Genomic DNA, 19634 nt, shown 5'->3' with positions numbered 1-19634 from the left:
ATGAAATGGAACCCTTATTAAAAATATAACTCCGCCGATAAAAGTGGTAACTCACCATAATACAAGTGTTCGCCGAGAAAACATTTTTATCACTGGCGTTCATACTTAACGACCTGAGTTTTATATAAATTATATTTTTTGATTTAGGGAGACCTGGCTGTGGCTCCAAGTAAACTTTTTTTTTATTGGGGTTAACAAACGGAATTACGACCAGTAGGTATTACACAAGAATATTTGGCTAAATATTTTAGTTCGTCGTATCCAACACCGTTAACCACAAATTACCATTCAATTATACATATATCAAGTGTACAATCGAAAGTGTGACTTAACTATTTTATTTACTTAACTATTTTATGCATTTTACATTATGTAACAATTGTTTTTTTGAAATTACTAGGGCGGACATCAATAAAATCTAAATTAACAAAATTATCTTTGTAGTTACGCGTTAAGTTATATAATGGCGAACGCTTAGCTGTGTTAGTGCGAAATTTACCTAGAGCAAATAAGGGCTTCTTAATATGCAAATGTGCTCGATGTGGAACTCTGAAATACAGTTGATTGATTGGGAGGTATGTAGTCATATCTCCCATGGCAAATGTCATAGATAAACAAACCCATGAGCTGAAGGCGTCTTGTTTTAAGTTTCTGAACAGTATACTTTTTAAGAAGATAATCATATGAGTAATAAGCTTTAGAGAATTTATAGTTTACACGTTTTAAATACTTTTTTTGTACCGATTCAAGGGCATCTATATACTTTTGATAGTATGGGCTCCAAACCGACACGACATATTCCAATTGAGAACGTATCAGACTTTTATAAATGTAAAGAATAGTAGATGGTTGGGTAACCTCCATACAAATATGCATAACAAAATCATATATTTTATATGCTCTGTTGATAATAGTATCTATGTGCATATTGCACTTGGAATCCAAAATCACACCAAGATATTTCACACTATCATCCAATTCGGCTCCACAAAGTTTATATTGAAATTTACTTATGATTTTTTTTTTGGTAAATCTTACTGTAGTAAATTTATTTAGTGCCAAACTTAATTTGTTTTGCTTACAATGTTCACTGAAGCGGTCAAGACCTACTTTTATTTTATCATGGTCACGATTATATATTGTGTGATAGATTTATAGATCATCAGCATATAAGAGTATGTTGCAATATTTAAAACACATATTTACGTCACTTATAAACATAATAAATAAAAGAGGTCCTAATATAGAACCTTGCGGGACGCCGGAAGTTACAGGAACGAATGCAGACTCAAATCCATTAATGGCTACTTTCTGTGTACGATATGAAATATAGGATTTGAACCTACGCCATAAATTGCCACGAATTCCATTATAAGCAAGTTTATGTAGTAAGTTGTTGTGATCAACTCGATCAAATGCTTTTCTTAAATCAGTGTATATACTATCTCGCCTGCGTGGTTCCCGTTCTCGTAGAAATATGGGGATTAAATATAGCCTATAGCATTTCTTGATAAATGGGCTATCTAACACTATAAGAATTTTTCAAATCGGACTAGTAGTTCCTCAGATTAGCGATTCATACAAACAAACAAATTCTTCAGCTTTATAATATTAGTATAGATTAATATGCAAAATATACCGCTTTTCAACTGCGTATATTAAATAAGTCACCTATGACATTATAGCTATAATGAAAGTCGATTCGGTAGGTACAATAATGTATTTTTAATTTTTGTTCGAATATTAAAATTACAATTTACAGAAAACTTTTGCACTTGCTTAGTAGCTTAGTGCTTTACATTTATGTCGTCAGTGAAAAAATCAAAAAGCTAATTTTTGATTTTTTCACTGACGACATAAATCAACACAACACGGGCTTGGCACCGACTTCAAAGTAACCAGTTGGTAGAAAATAATACCATTCAATAATTATACATAAATGAAATAAATACTCTATTATTAAGGCTGAGTACTAAAAAATATATGTTAATGAAAACAAGGCTTGTGTGCATCCACACGTGGCTACTAGTGTTTTTCAGATAGCATGGGTAGGGTGACAGTTCGTTTCACTCTTGAAAGTTTGCCGCGATTCACGATAATAGTACGTATTATGAACGTCAAAAGGCAACTGTCACCGTACCCATGCTATCTGAAAAATACTTTAAAGTGACTTTTCTATGCTCTGCCGACCAAGTGGTTGAGTACAGTTGTTATAATGATTGTCACTCGTTGAAGAAGAAATATACCTACTTTATTGTACATTAAAACAAAAATAAACAATAACTTATAATAACACTTAGAAACTAATGTACAAATGGCGGTCTTATCGCTAAAAAGCGATGTACCTAGTAGTAGTGTAGTTGAAGTACCTAACTCAGATCTGTCTGGAGATGGTTAGCTAGATTTAGAATTTCCTGCATAATGCAAAAAAGGCATGGATTTATTGATTTGTTGTCTTCTTGAGATATTATCTACAGTCTTTTCTCGTTCTTTTCGATCAGAGGTCTTTCTCTCTCTGTCATAGTATAGTCCTAATATGTATGCGGGGATTGGGTATTATGAATGATTAGGCACGATTTATATTATTTCTGTAATCTCTTTAAGAATAAGTAGCATTTCTTGACTGTTCTTTTGTATTTGTACCTTTACAAACTTTTACTCAGATAAAATGCAAGTAGATACTTGCATATGTAATGCTGTAATGCAAGTATGTAATGTTGTAAAGTAGTATCTAATGCCGTAAATTAATAAAGTACCTAGTAATAATTTTCTGCCCGTGTCGGAGTAAGTTTGAATTTTCGATAGTTAATAATATAGGTAACACCCAATATTGAGTAGCTGTACCTACTACCTATAATTATGAATGTGCCGAGGCAATATGCTTTAATCTGTGTTAAGGAGATTAATTATCATCTAAGCATAATTATTATGATGACTGGAAAATGCGTTATGAGCGTTGGTGGACAAACCTTTAATTGGTCTAAGAACATTCGCCCTTAAATCACCTTTGACACAAAAACAATCGAAATTGAAATCGCTTCATTCGTTCGGATGCTACAGACCAAAGATTTACGAGTCGGTACATGCTACAGACAAACATACATACAGACAGACACATCAAACTTATAACACCCCTATTTTTGCGTCTGGGGTTAAAAAGATGGTCAATTAGATGGACCTTATGCCTGGTCCAGTGTGTCGCGGACGATCTAGGCGAGAACGTTAGCCATTAGCTTAAGGTAGCCGTTTTGCGGAGAGCTATACGCGCGAGTCGGAAAAACGGGTTTGCATTCCCGGGTTTTTAGCGGATTTAAAGAGCAAAACTCAATTATTGAATGGGGACCTATCAGGTCTAACAATTCCTACTAAGTATGTTACCAATAACCCCTCGAGTGGCAGAGAATAACCTTGAGTGAAGTCCCGGACTTGTGACCGTTGTGTGTAGGGTTAAAGACGTCACTTAAAACTAGTTAAAACACTCAACTTCTCCACTGAGGTCATTATCCCCGACTTTGCCTTATAGACTTCTGGTGAGAGTCCCATACCTTAATCGTACGTTGAAAAAGCAAAGCGAAATGTATTACGAAGAAGCAAAACGCAACATTTAGGATTGAATAGGTTTGTGTTATGGTTTGAAGATTTCCACAAGGTTTTAAAAATGAGTTTTACATCGTACCATCAGCGTTCCACTCGCCTTCTATTTGATACGAAGAAGTGGCTGCACCTATCTTAAAACGCTCAGAAAAATTGAGATTGGCTCTGCAAGACACCAGTATGACCCTGCGAACAATTTTTTTTTTGCAAATTGAGAAAGATAGGCAAATTCATCATATACATTAACTCAGTATGAGAGAGGTTAGTCTAATAGCTCTACCACGCTGGCCCAATGCGGATTGCCAGACTTTACACTCCTAAACTAACAGTTTGAGACACGTAATATGTAATTTCCTAAAATGCACATAAATTTGAAAAGTTGGATGTGCATGCCCAAGACCGGATTTACCCAGTGACTTCTAAAGTAAAATTAAGTAAAGTGTTATTATGAACATTATGAACTAATTGGTACTGGATTAGTTATTAAATAAATTAGACAACTTTAATAGTACAGTAGGACATATTATATTATCATAAATACTAGCTCTAATAACATGTAATCACTCATGTATTACTATGAAGTGAGGAAAATAAATAATAATTATGAATTTAAAAAATACTAGATCAACAGGATAAGACGAATTAAATATTACTCATTAAAATGATATGTGTATTAATTTAACCAAGCCTAGTTTTCATGTTTATTCATGTTTAATTTAATTGTTGAAAGTCGTGTATTTCGAGATAGACTTAAAATCTCTAAGCCTCTACAAAAAGGTAGGATATGTTATTGAAACAAATTATTTCAGTTCAATCGCGTTAATTCCGGTCGAATCGAAAAGGTTATCCACAACAAACAAAAAAAAAACAATAAATAACTTAAAAAAAAAGATTTAATATTTATTTTATAATTCAGAATGTAAGTATAATTTTACAATTTAATATTTATTTATTTAATAGCGTCCAACATGAGCCAGCGCCAGCATTTTGAATTTGTCTACTGATCATAGACTGATTGCTGATAATAGACATAGTAAATAGAGTCAGTAGACAAAGAAAAATCAACATCTGTTTTTTTAGATTATGTCTAAGGCATTTGATTTAGTCCATTATCACAAAATTAGAAAACTATGTACTCGTACTACATGAACTAAGTAAGGAAGCCAGAAATTGTTGTACAAAACGAATAGCGGAAAATACATAGAAAATATTTGTATATGAATCAGAATATGTAAATAATGATTATGGTGTCCCTCAAGGTAGCACATTGGGTCCATTACAGTTTCTGTTATATGCGTAGTTTTAATATTATTGTAAAATTTTATGAAATTGAAATAAACATAAATAAAATTAAAATAAAAATAATACAAAAATTCATTATTTATGTACCTACTTTAAAATTATTATTAATTAGTTATTTTATTGAAAAAAGTTCAAAAGGCTGTGTGCAAAGCTTGTTGCACCTTTGATAGTAGCAAACGAAAAGCAAATTGACTAAAAATTAAGAAATTATCAAAATAAATAAAGAAATAATTTAAAACACACTGACAAAGAAACACACCCAATATAGAATAGAAAAACCGTTTTGAAAAATATGCATCCGCTAGAGAAAGGTTCGTAACTAACCATAAAACAAGTGTTTTGCAAGAAATCATTTTTATCACTACCAGGCGTACCTATGGAGCAGTGTTGTATATAAATGTGTTAAACCGCGCGTAGAATGGAGCAAAATTTTTCGGGGCCTGACAGGGAGAAGCTGACGGCCACAATGAGAGATTGAGACGCGCGAAAGAGTGACAGCCATTAGAAAGAACGGCTGACAAAGCAACAATCTTTACACGAACCATTTGAGGTCACTTTTTAGTAACTCATAATCTATTTAACATTAAAACATGTAATTTGGTTTACAGATTAAATACCGTGAACTTATCTAGAATATCAAATTTCATAACTACAGCCTAAATAGTTGATGAAATACTTATTATCATCCAAAAATTTAAAATGATATACGTACCTATAGTTACCCTAGCTTGAAAAATGTTAACCCACCTACATGACCGAGATAGTTGCTTGGTATCCAGCAAGTTAATTTTGTTAATTTAAAGGAAAAAATCCGAAAACTATAAACGACGAGTTCATATTTTATTTTTCAAATTTTTAATTTATTTTTGTACTATAGTAAGGCAAGTTCACTGATAACACTCCCATGATTTACGGGCGACAGGGGAAAGACTGGAAAGACTGCGCGGGTGTAAAATCGTGCGTGCGGGGAAGTGACATGCATCAGTCGTAGGTTTTTCATTCATCGCTACTCGCTCCCAGGCCCGCGCGGAACATCGGGAATGTTACGAACGAAGTTGCCAAGCTATAGTGTATTAGTATGGACTCCCTGGCTAGCAATTTTAAACAAGAGTTGGATTTAAGATTTTGCTATTAATATTTTGAAAGGTCCTAAATTTTTTGGTAAAGATTGTTTAAAAAATAATTTTAATCGTTAAAATAATTGTAATTGTCAAAAAAATAAATGTTCCATCCTCCTCCTAACATTAGCCCGCTTACCATCAGGTGAGATTTTAGTCAAGGCACAGAAAACATATGTACAGTTAGGGGGCTAACATCTAAAGAATAACAAAAAAAACATACACCCTTTTTTACTCTGAAGTTTTAATAACTACTTGTACCTTCATATAAATATAATTTTCCAGTTCAATTACTTTGAAAAGCAACGTTCCATACAAAATTAATCCATGCATATTTTATGAATACATGTAAAATTAATCGCTGCACTGACGTCAAAGTATCAAGTAGTTGCAGTAGTTCCACGGTTGGTGGGTCAGAATCATATCAGGACTAGCGATTTTGCACTGTACATAAATGTTGAATTAAGTTAACCGTGTCATGAGAGGTATCGTATGAAAAAGCGTCATTTTTACAGATTTTTAATTATTTATATTTATTAATAAGCATTTTTAGTAGTGGGGGTGGGGGTCTGTATTCTATTCCGGCGGACTCGTTAGGAGTCCGACTCCTCCGGTATTTTTTCATTAAGTACATATCAGGACTAGCGATTTTGCACGGCTAATGCTATGGTTTCTTGACAGTGTCGTAGCTTGCCTTGGAGGGGCCCTGTATCAAAATTAGTTGGGGGCACAAAATGACGAGCGCGAAATCTCGAAAATCTCTTTAGCAGTTTTATGTTTTTCTTTCTCCGAGAAGCGCCAAATGAAATAAGATTACGGGTTAAATTTTACTAATTTTTGCTTTGACACAAAAGGGCTACCGGGGTCCCTGTAGTCCAGGGGCCCCGTATCATTGATACGGCGTTAGCTACGCCCCTCTCTTTTGATCGCGCCGCACGCCACTGCGGTGTGAGCACGCTGACTGCGACGGAACAAAAGACCACTCTTCACGTTTATCATACGATGCGGGTCTGTACCTCAAAAGGCAAAAGTTGGAACCCTTTCATATAGAATCACTTTGTCGTCCGCCTGTCCATCGGTCTTGTATCTCGGGAACGCGTGGAGTTGAAATTAAAATTCAGTTTAGGTCCTCGAAGCTGTGAATAAATTATAAATAAAGATACCATCGTTTATGCCAAAAATATACCTAATAATCAGGGGCGTAGCTACCGGCGTATCAGCCGTATTAAAGATAAAAGGCCTCCGGCAACAGGGGCCCCCTTACGTGTGAAAGCAAAAACTTGTAAAATGTATCTCTTTTTTACCCTGGTTAAGCATACGCCCAAAAGTTGGAAACATTCTACTATACTTGTACGATAAGTCACTCATCATCATACTTACCTAATATAGGCGAGTATTTTTGTTTCTTTTGTGTAAAATCTTTACCCTTCACTTGGGCCCCCTAAATAATTCCAATATAGGGCTCCTCTCCCAAGCATGCTACGCTACGCCTCTGCTACTATTTATACATCTAAAAACCAACAATTATAAATGTTGAATTAAGTTAACCGTGCCATGAGAGGTATCGTATGAAAAGGCGTCATGTCACAGATTTTTAATTATTTATATTTATTAATAAGTATTTTTAGTAGTGGGGGTGGGGGTATGTATTCTATTCCGGCGGACTTGTTAGGAGTTCGACTCCTCCGGTATTTTTTCATTAAGTACCCTAAGTAGGTATTTAATGTTTACATTAAGAATTTTAATCGGCCAATTTCCGAAGTCACCACACGCCTCGTGATTTTTGTATTCCCTGCGTGAATGGTCCCCGCACCCGCACCTTATTTCGGAGAAGTCATAAACATTGCATCCGACTATACTTATTTTTTCTAAAAGAATATTCCCTTTCCCCTCCAGGTAGGAGCATGGAAAAACTCTCAAACCTTCATAAAAAGAGATATGTGTGACTACCACAAGATCCCTGTCTATTGTCAAAGAAGAAGAAATCAAAAACATAATTTATAATTAATTCATTTATTTACACAATTTACAGCTTTTTAAACTTTTTCTCCAACTTCAGCAGTGCGTCGTTCTTGCTTTTTCTCTTGTCCTTCTTTAGTTCGCCAGTTTCTATAGCCTTCTTCATTACCTGAGCAGAAATAATACTTTTAGCAGACTCAGAAGTGGATCACAAAAATAAGAAAACAAATGTCAAACTTAATTAATAAATCAAACCAAAATAAGACCCTTACATGGCAGAAAATGACCTTGAGTGGAGTCACGCACTTGTCATCGTTGTATGTAGGGTTAAGGATAAGGACGTCCTCTCAAGTCACTTTCTCAACAACCCATAAAGGATAACACAACGAGAAACGTGGACGGCTCGAACGCCACTAGAATACTGAAGCCGAGCGCCTTATATCGCCAGTCGTTCCCTCACGATCGATACCCCTCTCTAACTCCCTACGTCTTACGGAAACAAGTCGCGCTACCTAGCGTCGGCACGAGCCAACACGGGATCGAGCGAAGTCATATCCGTCTCAGACTACTATTTCCTACAATAGGTATACATACAATTAACGCCCTATCATTTTAAACATGACTAATAATGCCATTCCCCTCCAACTAGTCAGATAAGACTGTGTTAAGGACTTAGGGGTGGATTTTTATTTTTCAATCTAGCCCTTGACTACAATCTCACCTGATGGTAAGTGATGTAATCTAAGATGGAAGTGGGCTAACTTGTTAGGAGTTGGACTTAACAAAACGAAAGCTCAGTTTGAAGGCGTTACCAAGTAAGTGTTGTATAAATTCAAGCCGTTTAAATCATAAAGATTTAGGATTTTCAGACAGTTCTTTCAGAAACGCCTTTAACACATCACTAACTTGGTACCGCCTTCAAACTGATCGCACTGAGCAAACTGAGATAATAGCACATACGATGTTATTTTTCGCTTTTTATTTTAGTAAAAACATTTTTATAAATTTAAAGTCGGTTGTATTTTTTTTATTAAAATTTTAAATATTTTCTTGTTTCGTTCTTTTAGACCTCTTTTTGACATGTTTTTTTTCCTATTGATGTACAGAACCTAAAAAAAAGTTTAGTTAGTTATATTTATAGTAATAGCTAACCTGCAATGCGTTGTCATCAGGTGTGACCAGCGCCACGTGATCGTTGAGGGTGGGATACTTGAAGGAGAATCCCTGCGGGAACAGCGGCCGGGATATCATGGAGTCCAGCTGTTTCCTCTTCATCTTCAGCGCTTTGTCTAATGACGGGTCTATTTTGGCTGCTGGGCTGTTTTCCTGGTTAAGGAATTTTTTTCTTCATCACGATGATGAACCGAATATGGGTTGATAACGATACAGAAATATGAACGTGGCGAATTGGCGTTTTCCTTCTAAGCCATCTTCTAAACCCCTACTTTTCGTTACAAAAACTTACCTTCTTCTTGATCTGTTTGAAGGCAGTGCTATGCCAAATAGGCTCTTAAAGTTTTTTTTGTTTTTTTGGCTTCTGTTTTCAGTGTGTGCTAGCATAACTTTACTATTAGGAAACCTCAAAAATAAAACTATTATTTAAAAAAGACCGAGCTATTATGACTATTTAAAAAAATATCCCCACTTTACATGTACCCCCCTAAAAAAATATTTTTAAGATTTTATTTTACGAATTTGTTAAAATTTTTGATGTAAGTGTTTTTAGCAGACTCAAAAGTGATTACAAAAATAAGAAAACTAATGTCGAACAAAGGTTATGATTAACAACATTTGTCAGGACAACTTAATTAACAAATCAAACTGTAACCAAAAGAAAACCCTAAAATAGCAGAGAATGACCTTGAGTGAAGTCACGCACTGTGAACGATGTGTGTAGGTTTAAAGGCGCCTATGACTGATATCAAACACTCCCCCTTTCCACTCAAGTTACTCTCCCCGCCTATCCCAAATAACCCATAAAGAATTACACAACAATGAATCCACAAGAGATGTGGGCGGTTCGAACGCCACGAGCACACTGAAGCTGTCCATACCGCAAGTCGTTGCAACGCGGCGATAACAGTATAAACTCATGCAAATTTACCGCTTTCTAGTAGTAATAGCTTCTGCGCTAAGCAGCGGACAGACGGACATAGCGAAAATTTTGACGGCCTCCGTAGCGCAGGTATGCGCGGTGGATTTAATGACGGAGGTCCTGGGTTCGATCCCCGGCTGGGCCGATTGAGGTTTACTTAATTGGTCCAGGTCTAGCTGGTGGGAGGCTTCGGCCGTGGCTAGTTACCACCCTACCGACAAAGACGTACCGCCAAGCGATTTAGCGTTCTGGTACGATGTCGTGTAGAAACCGATAGGAGCGTGGATTTTCATCCTCCTCCCAACAAGTTAGCCCGCTTCCATCTTAGATTACATCATCACTTACCATCAGGTGAGATTGTAGTCAAGGGCTAACTAGTAAAGAATAAAAAAAAAAACTAAAATGGTTCTTTGTGGAATAGGGGCCCTAAAAAGTGTCAACTAGCCAACAAAGGATACACATCATCGTCGTCGACGATCATGTCCATGTCGCGCGCGACGCGCTCCCGCCAGCCGAGCGCCTGCGCTGCGCGCCGCTGGCGCAGCAGCAGCGCGTCCAGCGCGCGCGCCGCCGCCACCAGCTCCTTCACAGGCGCCAGCCCGTGCAGCGGCACCGGGAACGTCGGCAGCTCCGACGCTGACACACACACAACATTCACTACTAGCGAACACCCACGTTAAAATAGTTTAAAAAAATCTTTTCTTTTATTTCCACTAGGGTACAATGACTGGACCTGGACTCCATACAATTTTGGACCATCTCTTTCAAGAGTCAAGGAGTACGGTATGGGTTGGGTAGGGGTACGGTTGGGGTACCGGGTAGGGTAGGGGTAGAGTAGGGATAGGAATGACGTGCACATAAGTCAAAGCGAAGCTTGACCGGCTCCACTAATATAAACTCACTCTTGTTCAAGGTCCGACATATCTTGGCATATGAATAGGCCTCGGAGGGTTCTATCATGAGGATCGTCAGACCTTCCTTGGAGGCGCGCGCTGTCCGTCCGCTACGGTGGACGTAATTCTAAGAGAACAAACACATAACTTATAATAATTAAAGGAAAGAAAAATATATTTCTCATATGATAAATATAAACACGCTATCTGATTTGATTAGATTTTAAAACAAACAAGTGATTATTCTCTTGCAGGCTTAATAGATTCTGTATTCTGAACCACTAAAGACTAGTCGAGTAGACCGGTCCATTGGTTTTTAAATGATGCTTATACAAACAAACGTACAAGTATTTTAATAACAAGTTTTTTGAGATCTGTTTTGCAGATAAAAATATACAGGGTGCTCGGTAGTATTTCCCATAACTCTAGGGTTATATTGTTAGGGTTAAACTGAAAAGCGAAAAATAACATCATAATATAATTGTTTTACATGCTGATTAGCTAACAGTGCTAAGCCGATATCGCATTAATTAAAAAGCCGTTTCTGAAAGAACCACATGAAAGAGCACTATCTGAAATACCTAAGAATTTCAATATTCATAGCTTGAATTAATACATCATCAGTTGCACCGTCTCAAGTTTCCTCCTTTTTGAAGTCGGTTAATAAATATTTTCGGAGTAAAAAATATTTATTTTGTAAATAGATCTTAAATTGTGTCCTTTGAAATTACTTGATAAAAATATAAAGTTTTTTTTAGGTAAAAAAAAAAATTAGTTATGCAGTTCGGCTCCTATAAGCTCCTCCGAGCACCCTGTATATTCATTGTTTTGTTTACACTCACTTCAGCAGTTTTCGGTACTTGGTAGTGGATCACGTGGTCCACATCGGGTATGTCCAGGCCCCTCGCCGCCACGTCCGTTGCCACCAGCACTCCGAGCGGGTCGTCCCGGAACCTACAGAGTACAACATTTACAGTCCAATAGTCTGAATCATCATTCATCGTCATCATCATTATTTATTTTATTTATTTATTCATTATTCTACAATAAACACATTTAAATTAAGCCTAATCATAGTGCAACACAAACCACAGTTGGTTTTACTGTGCACTGCTTCATTAACAACTAGGGTTGCCAACATTTTTTCAGAATATAGTATTTTTTAGATTTAGCTATGAAAAAAATATAGGACGCCATTTTTATAAGAGTATCATATGCTTTTTAACATCTGTTTTTTTTTTAATTTTTGATAACCGCAATTAAAGAAAAAGCAATTTTTTGTCTAATTTATTAATTTAATGTTTGGAACTCTGTATGAATTAGTTTTTGAAGTTAGTTGACAAAAACAACTTACCGTTCCAAATTTTTTAATCTTTGTCTTTGCGGCATGCTGGCGTGCAGTGGCAGCGGTTGGCATTTTAACAGTGCCAGCAATTGTGCCAACCTGGAGAAGAAAACAACAACAATAACAATAATAACAAAGAAAGAGTATATTAAAGTGGGCTGATAATTGTATACTTGGACCTTGTTTACGAGATCTTGGCTTATCTATATTAATACTGGCGATTCAAGCTCGCTTTGACTTACCTTCCCTACCCTACCCCTATCTTACCTCCCCCTCCTGCCCCTACCCTACCCATGAATTTATTTGTTACAAAAAATGTATTCCCACGGGAACGGAAACTACGGGGATAGGACCGTCTACTATTAACAGCTAACATAGTGTTGTACCTTTTAACACTGCCGATGGAGTTACAGAACACTATAGTCCTGCCGGGATGTCGCTTCAGTATGTAGTACAGGTAAGAGTCTTTGTGCTCAAACGAGCACGTTATCCGAGACTCTGTCAACGTTTCCGCTGTGCCTGTAATAATCACAGACTAAATGTTATCAAGTTATTGTTCCAATAGTTGTTTCAGTCAATGGTCTTATAGCGAACAGCTTCGACCAACACCTTAAGACGCTTTCACTTAACTGTTGGATCAAGAGTCGGATACAAAAGGCAGTGATTGTTGAGACGGCGCGTATTGTGAGGAGGTTCCTCACTCTGGAGCCCTGACCACCGGTTGCTTGGACTCTCAAATGTCCCGCAGCGGGAGGGTTGATTTTATTTTTATACATTTTTAATAGTGTTTTGTATTTTATATTTATATTGACATTGTTAAAAATTAAAAAAAAAAGAAATAATAAATAAATGAGAGTAAAAATAGACAAAATATTATCAAGATTACTAATATTGTAAGGCGGAATAGTTTCTTTCTACCGTATAAGGTAGAATGGTTAATATAGGTTAATATCAAGTCATTTTGATGATTTTATGACTTCATCTCATCCCATCCCATTCATTTGCGTGGTAAATTCCGAACAAAATAATTAAAATTATAAATTTGATAAATGGGATAGAGATAGGGATAATACTTCTTAATGTAACACATACCTAAATTTTCTGCAGTGATATCCACAACTTTTGGATCTGTCATCCCGATCATACTTATGAGTTTATTGATCTTTTGCTGAGGAGTCATTTTGTTGATTTTCCTATTTATGATTTTGCCTCTCTTGGTTACCTAAAAAATATAAGTAGAAAAATAATTACTAAAAAACACATTACGTTTGATCCAAGAAACAACCCAAACAAAGTTTATTAAACTTTTTGTATGTCTGTCCATTTGTCCAGGCTAATCTCTCGACGTGATAGCCCAGTGGATATGACCGCTGCCTTCGGCTCGGAGGGTATACGTTCGAATCCGCTCCGGGGCATGCACCTCCAGCTTTTAAGTGCATTTTAAGAAATTAAACATCATGTGTCTCAAACGGTGAAAGAAGAAAACTGCATACCGGAGAATTTTCTTAATTCTCTGTGTGTCAAGTCTGCCAATCTGCATTGGGCCAGTGTGGTGGACTAAAACCTAACCGCTCTCTTTCTGAGAGGAGACTCGAACTCAGCAGTGAACCAAATATGACATTTTTTAAAAAAATTTACATAATTTTCTCTTATATTGTTTTTTTTTTTTTTTTGTTTTGTAATTTTGTAGCTTTTGTAATTTAGGTATTGTTCCATTGACACATTTCATAAATATTTTGCACGCCTATAGGCAAGACATGTTTGGATCGAATAATTAATTGTATATTTAATTTTATAACAAGTGTAACCCATGTTTAAAGCAAATAAATAAATTATTATTATTATTATTATTATTATGGATTGAGAACGACTTTGTATAATATAGTAACAATATCTGAATACTTAACGTACCTTTTTCCCTTTCATATGAGTGGGCAGATCGTGAACTAAAGTGAGCGTAGCAGAAAACACGAAGTTCTGTCTCGCGCTGCGGTGGCTCTCATCAGAGTTGATCCTTTCTAGCAGAGGCTCCAGTTCTTCAAAATGTCCGCGCTCGAGCATTCTATCTGTTTCATCTATTGCTAAAAATCTAAAAAAATAAATAAAAAGGGAATGATACGTAATGTTTACACCAAATATAAATTCATTTCCAGGTGTTTTTATTTCCTATTTTGAACACTTTTACTGTATTATTGTATATATTTTCTATATTTAATTTGTAGACAATGGAGCTGTAGTGAATGTGTATAAATACACCGGTAGTGGGGCAAGGCAGGCAGTCTATCGCTGGCATCGAGAGGAGGCGGACGTGTGCCGCTGGCCATTATAGTGTAGTGGTGAGACGATGACTTACTGCTATTACGGTAAGGACAAAGAACCTTACAGGAGCCAAACAAAAAAGTATTTATCTAATTAATGCGGGTTCCAAAAGTTCTGAAAATTATTTTCTCAACAGCAGTTTGTATTTTCTATCCATAAAAAATACCATCGACCTCCATATAATTTTTGAATAATAAAGTCCCATTTTGGGACATGTCCTTTAAATGTATTGTACCTATAACTCACTTGACAGTTGACAACTGTTGCAGATGAGGTTGTCCCTGGTTCAGCAGTTCCCACAGCCGGCCAGGAGTCGCCACAACGATCTCGGGCCCAGACCGCAACACCCTCTCCTGTTTCACCGCTGCCATGCCACCCACTATTGTCGCTACTTTAATACCTGTTCATAGTGTTACCTTATTATTAGGGTCATAAGGTCCACATTTTTATCGGCAATTTTAATTGACAAAGATTGTTTACAACATTCTTTTAAAAGAGGTCGAGGCAGTCTTAGTTTTGGAGTGGTATCACTGCCTCGATTTTAATGTTGTGACATCAAAGTGAAATGACTGATCTAGAATTAGTGTCCTCGACTATCATTTTGTATGTGTTGGAACTCATAAAAAAAGTGTGGATTAAAGTCTCATAAGAGTCATCGAGTGTTTAGGTTGATATTTATAACAGTACAATTTTACTTCATTTATCTAAATGTGATTGGTTTTCAATATATAGTTAGATATTACAATCACTAGGCCTATGATATCCGCTGTGACATATCTCATGATGAGAAAGATCACATCCTGTCCCATTGCGATGAAGCTCATGAAAGAGAATGAAAGAGAGTTATATTATAAAGAGGAAAGATTGTTTGTTTGTATGTTTTGAAAAGGCTCTGGACCTACTGAAGTGAAAAATTCTTTCACTGTTGTGGAGGTACATGCTATAGGCTATATTTTATTCCTGTATTTCTAAGAAAACGGGAAACCGCAGGGCTGCTTTTATTCAGTTGATATTTGTCTTTCTCTCGTCTCGAAATATGTCGCGGTGCGCATACGCATCCAACATTACCTGTATATTTAGCTGCTGCTATCAAATGTCTGCTGATTTGTATGGCCAGTTCTCTTGTTGGGGTTAATATGAGTGCATACAGAGGCTTTCCAGTTTTGTACATAACATTTGCTGGTAATTCAACATCATCAATTACTTTAACACAGCCTATACCTAAAACAATTATAACAGTTTCATTGTGTTTTTTAGTTTATGGAGAAAAAGTATTTCATTATTATAAGACAAATTAAAGTTGTGATAATTACTACCTTGTTCATTTGGATTTACTTCATCTACACCATCAGCGTCATTGTCCTCTTGATCTAATTTACTTTCATTTTTATCATTTTCATCAATTTCATCTTCATCACTAGATTTCAAATCGTCAGAATCCAACATGTCTGACAGATGTGTATAATTCTCTTCATCGCTGTCATTGCCTTCATCAACTGACTCTTCCCGTTTTCTGACGGGCACTTCAAATTCTTCTATAAAGTCTTCATTATTTATTTCCTCACTTTCATTGCGAACTTTAGCTGGTTCATCTTTTACATCATCATCTCCAGAACTGTAACCATCTTCAGATGATTCTTTTACATCTTTTTCTTTATTACCTCTACCTTTGCCTTTTCTTTTGATTTTTTTGCTTTTTTGATCTTCAATTTTGCTTTTTTTCTTAACTGAAGACTTCTTATATGGTATATCGTAAACATCTAAGCCTTTAAGAGCCGCTTTCTCTTTTAATTTCATTATACCAGTCAAAATAGGAAGGCCAAAAGCTAGTGTCTTACCACTTCCAGTTTCAGCAGCTCCTAAAATATCTCTCCTACCTACAATTTAGAAAATATAACATGAGTTTAAATATCTCTTTAACTAAAAAGTTCTTGTTGAGTAACTTACAAAACAAATCTTGACTGGGGCCACTAGTTAATTATAATCAAATAAATAATATTATTGTTTTGTAAAGCCCTTATACTAAATGTACATCACAGCACCTTATACCATCGCATTATCATAAATGTGAAGTTTGTGATAACAGTAATAAATTCAGACATTATAAATAATAACAAGTTTTCTTTTGTTCTGAAACTTATTACTCAACTAGCAAAGTAATCAATTAAAATTTGCACTCGCTTAATTAGACATAATAACATAAACAATAGCTTATTTGGTTACCATTTGAAGTAAATAATAGCAATGGCTAAAAATAAGTCTCAGTAATCAAAAATATTTCTATAAACAAAACAATTAATGATATCAAATAAAAATTAACCTTACCATGCACAGCAGCAGGTAAACTCAACTGCTGTATTTTAGTTGGATTCTTAAACCCTAACTCCATCAACGCCTTGATAATTTCCTGTGGTAATTTAAATTCAGCCCACGAAAGCATGTCTTCTGGTGTTAAACTTGACACCTCTGTGATATCTTCACCGAGTTTTCTCTTTTTTGCCTTGTTACCTATTCTTTGCTTTTTGTCAGCAGTTGATGTTAATACTTTATCACTTTTGTCCTCCACTTTCTTTCTAATATTATCATTTGTTTGATTACCTAGAATTCATAAAATTTTGATTATAAAGAAATAAAGTTTGTGAGGTTTATAGAAAATTCTTATGCTTATAGAAAGCCACATTATTTGTGAGTGTCATAGTCATAAATTTAACCCTGTATACCCACAGGAACAGGAACTCTGCAGGTGAAATGCATAATAATTTTGTTTTAATACAAAATTTATAAGAAGTATGTTTGCAATATTCGGACCCCATTTATATTGATTAAAGTAGCAGTTAATAGTGAACACAATTGTTTTTATTACACTATAGATGAGTAGTTTTTATAAAAAAATGGATATCAATTGTCATTATGAGATACATAGTTTGTTTACTTTAGGAAGTCATTGGTTGTAGTAAGGTAAGATTTAAGCATTAAGGTTTAAGCATAAGCAAGCGATTTAGTATTCCGGTACAATATTGCGTAGATATAAAAGGGGTGTGGAGTTTCATCTTCCTAACAAGTTAGCCCGGTTCCATCATAAATTGCATCATCACTTATCTTTAGGTAGATGAGATTGTAGTCAAGGGCTTGACTATAATATAAAAAAAAAAATCTACTTTAATCAATACAATAAAGTACAGTTTATCTAATGAGTAAATTGCCAACTGCTTCATAAGTCCCCAGGACTTTGTACTATGATTTATTCTTTTTTTATATTCAGTTAAAATTTTAAATCCTGAGTGGGCAAGTCAGTATTGTTACTCTAGGAGAGCACTTTGAGCAGTCCTTATCATTAACAGGGGTGTAGCTACTGCTGTATCAGCCATATAAATGATACAGGGGCTCTGGATGCAGAGATTAAGTGTGAAAGCAAAAAATAATAAATTGTAATTCACAATCCCATTTTGTCAGAAAACAACCATAACTTTTCTCTTGATTACTATTTTTTTTTGGATTGAATGTGTTAATTGGGAAATTTTTGGGATTTTTTTTGGGATTTGACACTCACATTTTTAATATTGGGCCCCCTAACTTATTTTAAATTTGGGCTTCTCCAAGCCTCTCTTCTCCACCCTAAGCCTACCAAGCCACATTGGAGCATTGTGGTGGGTCTAAGCGCTATATCCCCCCTCCTACAAAGGAGGCCTGTATAGCTTGTGAAGTTTGTTCGTAACAATCCTGATGGTACACGCGGGGCAGGGGGCGTGTAGCAATGAATGAAAAATCCACGACTGATGCACTACACACAATTTCACGCCCACAGTCTTTTCTACTGTCACCCGCATATCATGGGAGTGTCATGAACAAACTTGCCAAGCTATAGTGGGCCTGTTAACATAGGCTGATAAATATGAAGTAAATTACCTTTAACAGATTCTTTTTTCTGTTTTACTTTTCCATCTTTATCTGTAATGTTTGTAGAAGATGGTGTCACTTTATCACAAGATTCTACAAAAAATCCATTACTTAGCTTGATCTTTTTACTTGGAACTACAACTGTTTCCGGTTTGTTTTTATTATCCTTGTTTTTACGCTTCTTTGCAACTTTTGATTTCGATTCATTTTGTACAGTGCTTGCTTGTAAATTAACTTGCTTTTTCTGAAAATGAAAAAATGGCATTTGATTTGCTTGTCTGGGTTTTACAAAGTGGCATTGCAACAATTTAACATTTATATATATATAAATAAGTACACCTAAATCTATACTAATATTATAAAGCTGTTATGAAAGAAGAAGCTAAGAATTATGTAAAACTTATGTAAGGATTAATAAAGGCTTTGAATTGAAATTATAAAGCTGAAGAGTTTGTTTCTTTGTTTGTTTGAACGCGCTAATCTCAGAAACTATTGGTCCGATTTGAAAAATTCTTTCAGTGTTAGATAGCCCATTTATCGAGGAAGGCTATAGGCTATATATTATCCCCGTATTCCTACGGGAACGGGAACCACGCGGATAAAACCGCGCGGTGTCAGCTAGTTTATTAATAAGTCAGCTGGTCAGTAGGTATAGCGTTAACCCTGCAATGGTCGCGCGGTTACTCCCGTTACTTTTAGGTGCGCGACTACTGTAGGGTTAAAAGAATATAGAATAAGAGAAAGGTACCTTTTTTGATCGTTTTACGTTTTTATCTAAACCATAGTCGGTGCACTCCTCCAGTCCAACGAACCCCTGGAATTTGTCCATTAATGATGCAGGAAATCCTTCTAATGGCACTGAATCCCATTTCATAGTTTTTATCTTTTTCGACATTTTGTTTTATTAAATAATTAAAACTAAAATTTTATGCTAAGCTTTATGTAAACATAAAATTATAACCTCTAAATTCTAATCACATCGCCTATTCCCACTTTGTGGTCTGTGATTCCCACAATTCACAAATGACACTAAAATGTAAAATGTGATTTTGACATTGACATTTGACTGTCGACTGTTTTTTTTTTAACTGGATTCTTTATGGTTCTGAGTT

The 19634-nt window shown here is 35.7% G+C and overlaps 1 protein-coding gene across 1 annotated transcript; it reads right to left on the bottom strand.

The window, feature by feature from the left end:
- Window positions 1-8011: 8011 nt before the first annotated feature.
- Window positions 8012-19551, bottom strand: LOC112056565 (ATP-dependent RNA helicase DDX24). Its single transcript, XM_024097011.2, has 15 exons — window positions 19271-19551; window positions 18532-18766; window positions 16951-17223; window positions 15942-16502; window positions 15694-15846; window positions 14872-15025; window positions 14218-14395; window positions 13399-13528; window positions 12693-12825; window positions 12316-12405; window positions 11804-11915; window positions 10971-11088; window positions 10527-10704; window positions 9126-9291; window positions 8012-8142 (listed from the first exon to the last, which is right to left on the bottom strand). The coding sequence occupies exons 1-15, from the start codon at window positions 19415-19417 to the stop codon at window positions 8041-8043; spliced, it is 2730 nt and encodes a 909-aa protein (XP_023952779.2). The 5' UTR covers window positions 19418-19551; the 3' UTR covers window positions 8012-8040.
- Window positions 19552-19634: the final 83 nt, after the last annotated feature.

Source organism: Bicyclus anynana, chromosome 2 (genome assembly GCF_947172395.1).
Source record: "Bicyclus anynana chromosome 2, ilBicAnyn1.1, whole genome shotgun sequence".
Classification (NCBI taxonomy): Eukaryota; Metazoa; Arthropoda; class Insecta; order Lepidoptera; family Nymphalidae; genus Bicyclus; species Bicyclus anynana.
The sequence above is the reverse complement of the archived record's forward strand: the minus strand, read 5'-3'. Positions and strand labels throughout refer to the sequence as shown.